This window comes from Fulmarus glacialis, unplaced genomic scaffold (assembly GCF_000690835.1).
Source record: "Fulmarus glacialis isolate BGI_N327 unplaced genomic scaffold, ASM69083v1 scaffold10389, whole genome shotgun sequence".
Lineage (NCBI taxonomy): Eukaryota > Metazoa > Chordata > Aves > Procellariiformes > Procellariidae > Fulmarus > Fulmarus glacialis.
Window position 1 is genome coordinate 12,681 of NW_009235198.1, and position 4,953 is coordinate 17,633.

The following is a 4,953-nucleotide window of genomic DNA, read 5'->3' on the forward strand; positions in this document are numbered from 1 at the left end:
AGTGCTTGGGAATCCCGCTGGGAAGGGGCTGGGTTGGGGGAGCCTCCGCCACCCCACTGAGATGGCAGCATGTCTGGGGCTGGGGGCGGCAGCTCGCTGCGGGGCTGGGGGCTTCACTGAGGCACCCAGGGCACCCTGCGCCCCATGCAGCAGCAATTCACTCCTGCAGGCATTTTATCTCCTTGGCTCCAATTTTGCTCCTGGTGTGGACCAGGAGGAGGGTCGTGCTGTACCCGCCGCAGGGCTGGCAGAGTGTTTGGGGTTATTTCTAGGCAGGCTGTCAGCCTCACTGCTCTGCTCGGGGCAGGCTGGCGGGGTTTCCGTGCCTCCTAACGCTGTTTCACCTTGTTCCTTGCAGTCAGGACAGTTCAACGAAGACATGATCCCAACGGTGGGCTTTAACATGAGGAAGATCACCAAGGGGAACGTTACCATAAAGGTAAGGTGCAGATGTAATCGCCGGTGTGGGCCCTTGGGATGAAAGGTGGGGTGAAGGGAGACTGGTGGGACTTCTGCTGGAGGTTGAAAGACGCCAGTGGCCTCAGCTGCAGTTGGGAACATCTGCCCTGTTAGGTTTCTGCAGGTACCCATCGGAGGAGATGGTGGGAAGGGATGTAGGAGATCCAGACATCTGCAGTAAGAGTCAGTCCGGGCTGCAAAGCTGGAGGTTTTCCTACACCTCTGGCTTGCTTGGTGGGGGCTCATGGATGTGGTCACCTTGCTGAGGGTGGGAATGCCGGGAAAAACAGGTCATGGTTTGCAGTGGTGGTCTCTGCCTCGAGAGCTAAGGGAGAGGAGGTTTCTACCCCTTCTGGATCTTTCAAGGGCCCCAGGTTGGACTGGGAAATAACGGGACAGGCTTGAAAAGCTGATTGGGGATCTCTGCCTGCTGCAGAAACATTTCTGAGAGCATGCTGAGTGTTTTGAAATGGCAAATGCATCAGTGAAAGGCCAGGAGGGGTGGTGGGCGTGGGGAGGAGCCCCCCCCAGCTTGGGCTAGGTGGTCCCTCCGTGCCAGCAGAGGCACATCGCAGGAGGTGTTCAACACCCTTCCTGAGATGTTTCCTTTCTTTATTGAGTCGGGAGCCTCCTCATTAGATTTGAGATGAAGAGGAGGGGATGGGCGTGGGCTTGGTGCATGCTGGGTGCTCTGGGTCGGTGGCCACATGGGGAAGGGTTATGGGTAGGACAGTGGGATAATGGGCAGGATGGTGGGGTAACATTGTCTTCTCCCTGTCACAGCTCTGGGACATCGGTGGCCAGCCGCGCTTTCGCAGCATGTGGGAGCGGTACTGCCGTGGAGTGAGTGCCATTGTGTGAGTATCCCTGGGAGCCGAGAGCACCGTCACCCATGCACCGATGCTGAGCCCCGCCAGCGGGTGGGGGCATGGTCCCATTGCTCCACCCAAGGGTGCTGGGCAGGACTGAACTGGGGGACCAGCAGTACCTTCGCTACTGGAGCCGGACGCCCATGTTGGGAGTTGAGGTGCTTCCCCCTGGGACTGGTGCCCCCACGGGTTGTATCCCTGGGAGCCGAGAGCACCGTCACCCATGCACCGATGCTGAGCCCCGCCAGCAGGTGGGGGCATGGTTCCATTGCTCCACCCAAGGGTGCTGGGCAGGACTGAACTGGGGGACCAGCAGTACCTTCGCTACTGGAGCCGGACGCCCATGTTGGGAGTTGAGGTGCTTCCCCCTGGGACTGGTGCCCCCACGGGTTTTGAGCCCAGGGCAGCCAGGTCCCTGCCAGCCGTGGCAGACCCTTCCCTTCCAGCATTGCTCGGCCCGGCTCTGTTCCTCGGATCTTGCCCCTCCTGGCTCCCATGCTTCCCCTGCCCTGCCTGTTCATTGCAGGGACTGAGCAAAGGCCATCTGTGTGGCTCAGCCCTTTCCAAGACACTGGTTTTAAGGGCGGCCGCCAGCAGCGTGTTTCCAGGTCATGGTGTTTATGTGCTGCCGGATGAATCTTGTGCTGAGAGAAGGAGTCTCCCTGCAACACCTGCTGCCGGCTGTCAGCAAGAGTATCCCTGCACATCCCCTGCTTGCAAACGTTGCAGTAAGCACAGTCCCAGGGAGTCCAGGCTGGGGATAAGCCTGGCAAGATGCTCATGGGAAGCAGGGTGCCTGCTCCTAAAGACAAGAATTTACCCTAGAAGACCACATCGGTGTTGCTTAAACCCAATTAGAAAATCAGATTTATGTGATCTTCACCAATTGACAATGGCCTGAGATCTTGGAGGGCTGGGTTTCTGTACTGCCCTTCCCAACTGTAAATCTGGCAGGTGAGGAGGAGTGAGGGACTGCTTGTCCTGCTTGTTGGGACAGCAGTGTCTGGTCCTGCCCTTGCTGATTGTCACCATGTCGGGACATGTCCTTGACACTTTTTATTACAGTGAGTTTTGCTGGAAATGTCAAAATCTGCCCGGCAGTGTTCCTGCTGTCAACAGGGTGGGCCCTGCAGGGACGGGGACAGGGAGGCCCCCCACTCCCCTGGGAGACACGAGAGGCTCTCAGCCCCACAGCCTTCCTTGGGAAGAGGGGTCCTGGGGGAAGGATCCTATTATCCATCACCTCCATGCGCTGGCCTGGGAGCTGGTGAAGGCGATGCGGCTGCCGTGCGAGCAAGGTTTGGTGGTGGCACAAACCTCAGCACAGCACTGGGGTGTGGGAACCTCAGGGCTCAGGGCTGTCCCTTTCCTTGCAGGTACATGGTGGACGCCGCTGACCAGGAGAAGATAGAGGCCTCCAAGAATGAACTGCACAACCTGCTTGACAAGCCACAGCTCCAGGGCATCCCGGTGAGCTGTTGCCTGGATAGGTTCCCCCCAGCCATTCATGGTGGCTGCCAGGGTTTGCAGCGAGGGGCTTGCATCTTGCAGAGCAGATTTGGGGGGTGGATCCCCTTCCTTGGGGGGGTCCCCTTCCCCACTGCATTCCTGTGGGAGCTGGGGAAGTGATGCTTTTTAGCCCAGGGCCGGGCCAACCAGCAGGGAAGGAAGCTTTAGAAGAGACCAAACAAACCCCCCGATACATGAGATCTATCCTCTCGCATGCATTTGCACCTTATTTACGGTGGGACATTAAGGTCTCGTCTCCTAGGAGGGCCGCTGCTGGGCTGTGACATTTGCAGAAGGTGGGCTGTGGTGGCGGCGCCGTGCACACTGCACGTGCTGGGGCAGGATGCTTACAGAGCATCCAAAATCGGCATCCTTTGAAAGGAGCTAATCGAGGATCTTGCTCAGATCCCAAGCGTTCGCTGCCAACTAAATTAAGCCCCCGAAATAACGCGCTGCATTTGCAGCCCTTCTGAGTGCTCTTTTTTGAGAACAAGTCTCCAAATTTAAATTGGGGGATGCTGCGTTACCGTGCTGCTGCAGAGGCCCTGGCTCACCCCAGGAAGGCAGCTGCAGCCTCAGTGCTGTCCTTGTCAGATGACAGTCGCATGGCATGCTCCGGAGGGATGAACGAGTCCTGCCGGGTGATTATTTTCCTTGCATAGTCTGAGGATGCCTTTGTGGAAGTGAAAAGCCTTGAAGTAAGGAGAGATCAGTGGATGGTGCAAACAGCCGTTGCTTTTTTGGGCTGGCTGCCTGCAGAGAGCAGGTTCTGCAGGGCATCCGCATCTCGCTCCTTCCCGATAACATCGGGTTTAGCCATTTCATTTGATTTTTTGCTCAAAGACAACAAGAGGCTCCTGGGAGAAGATCCTAGATGGCATGAGAGATGCTGGTGCCCTGCAGGGCCAGCTTCTCACTGGGACTAGAGCGTACACAGGAGATGTGTATGGGCTAATTCATTGAAGTGCTCTGCCTTCTTATTGCCCACTGAAGCGGTTTTCTTCATTTGGGCACACCGTGGTGAAGCGGCCAGGGCTGTCTTGCATCTCAAGCAGGGTCCACTTCTGGGTGGCAGAAGCAGGTTCCTGCCTGGTCTGGTGGCCAGGAGCTTCAGGTGTCCCCTCTCCTCTCCTGCAGGTCCTAGTCCTGGGGAACAAGCGAGACCTGCCCGGTGCCTTGGATGAGAAGGAGCTCATTGAGAAGATGTAAGTGTGCCAGTGGCCTGGGCGGCTGCGGTGGGGCTGTGACACAGTGTGACTCCCGTGTTCCTGCCGTGTCCCCACTGGCACGGTCATCCTGCTGTGCTCTGCTGGTACTCCTTCCCCAGCTGAAGTAGCATCGTGGTGCCTGGGTTGGGCTGGCAGAGATGGGTGGCTGGGGATGTGCCGAGGCAGTGGCTGGTCTCGGTGCTTGTGGGGACAGGGAGGAGCAGGGGCCCCCGGCCGCCAGTGCCAGGGCTGGGTCCTGCGTGCCACACGGTGGCGCTGGGGCCCGGCAAGGCACGGCACAGCACTCTGCAGTGGAGCTGGGCTCCCACATGGGTGCTGCTCCCGTCACCCTCTCAGGGCTTTGCCCCGCTGCCTGATGCGGGCGCTGCGCCCCCAGCAGCGGGCAGCCCTCAGTGCTTGGAGGTCAGATCCTGCTCTGGTGTGTGACACCATCCACCTACCTCTCCCTTATTTCACCACCCTTTGCCGTGCCGGTGCGTGGCCTCCTCGCAGCCGATGCTGCTTTCTGCCCACCTCCACCCCTCCACTGCAGTTAGGGGACTGAGACACTGTGCTGACTTGCAGCATCTCTGCTCCCCCCAGCCACCCCTCAGAGATCTCCCCTGTCCTGCAGGCACCTATGCAGCTCCTGTGCTGCCAGCCCTGTGCTGCTTGCAAACCTTCCCGGCCCCATCTCACTGCAGGGCTGTGCAACCAAGGTTTAGGGAGGGAAGCTGTGTGATTTCGTGGCCAGGCTCACCTTGAGGTTGGGTCCCTTCTGCCCCATCACCTAGCCCCCCGCAGACTGCACCTAGCCATCAGTCATGAGCACGGTGCACTGATGTCCTCACCCAACCTGCATGGAGGTCCCCAGGAGCCTTGGGAGACATTGCCCCTGCAAAGTGTCC

The 4,953-nt window shown here is 58.9% G+C and overlaps 1 protein-coding gene across 1 annotated transcript in view; it reads left to right on the plus strand.

Moving 5' to 3' along the window:
• The first annotated feature begins 364 nt into the window (after window positions 1-364).
• The window catches only part of LOC104082707 (ADP-ribosylation factor-like protein 8A), a 4,971-nt gene continuing 382 nt past the window's right edge, over window positions 365-4,953 (plus strand). Inside the window, exons 1-4 of the mRNA XM_009585926.1 lie at window positions 365-439; window positions 1,243-1,316; window positions 2,705-2,798; window positions 3,975-4,042. Of these exons, the coding sequence (XP_009584221.1) occupies window positions 380-439; window positions 1,243-1,316; window positions 2,705-2,798; window positions 3,975-4,042 (296 nt within the window). The 5' untranslated portion in view covers window positions 365-379. The remainder of the gene's footprint in view (window positions 440-1,242; window positions 1,317-2,704; window positions 2,799-3,974; window positions 4,043-4,953) is intronic.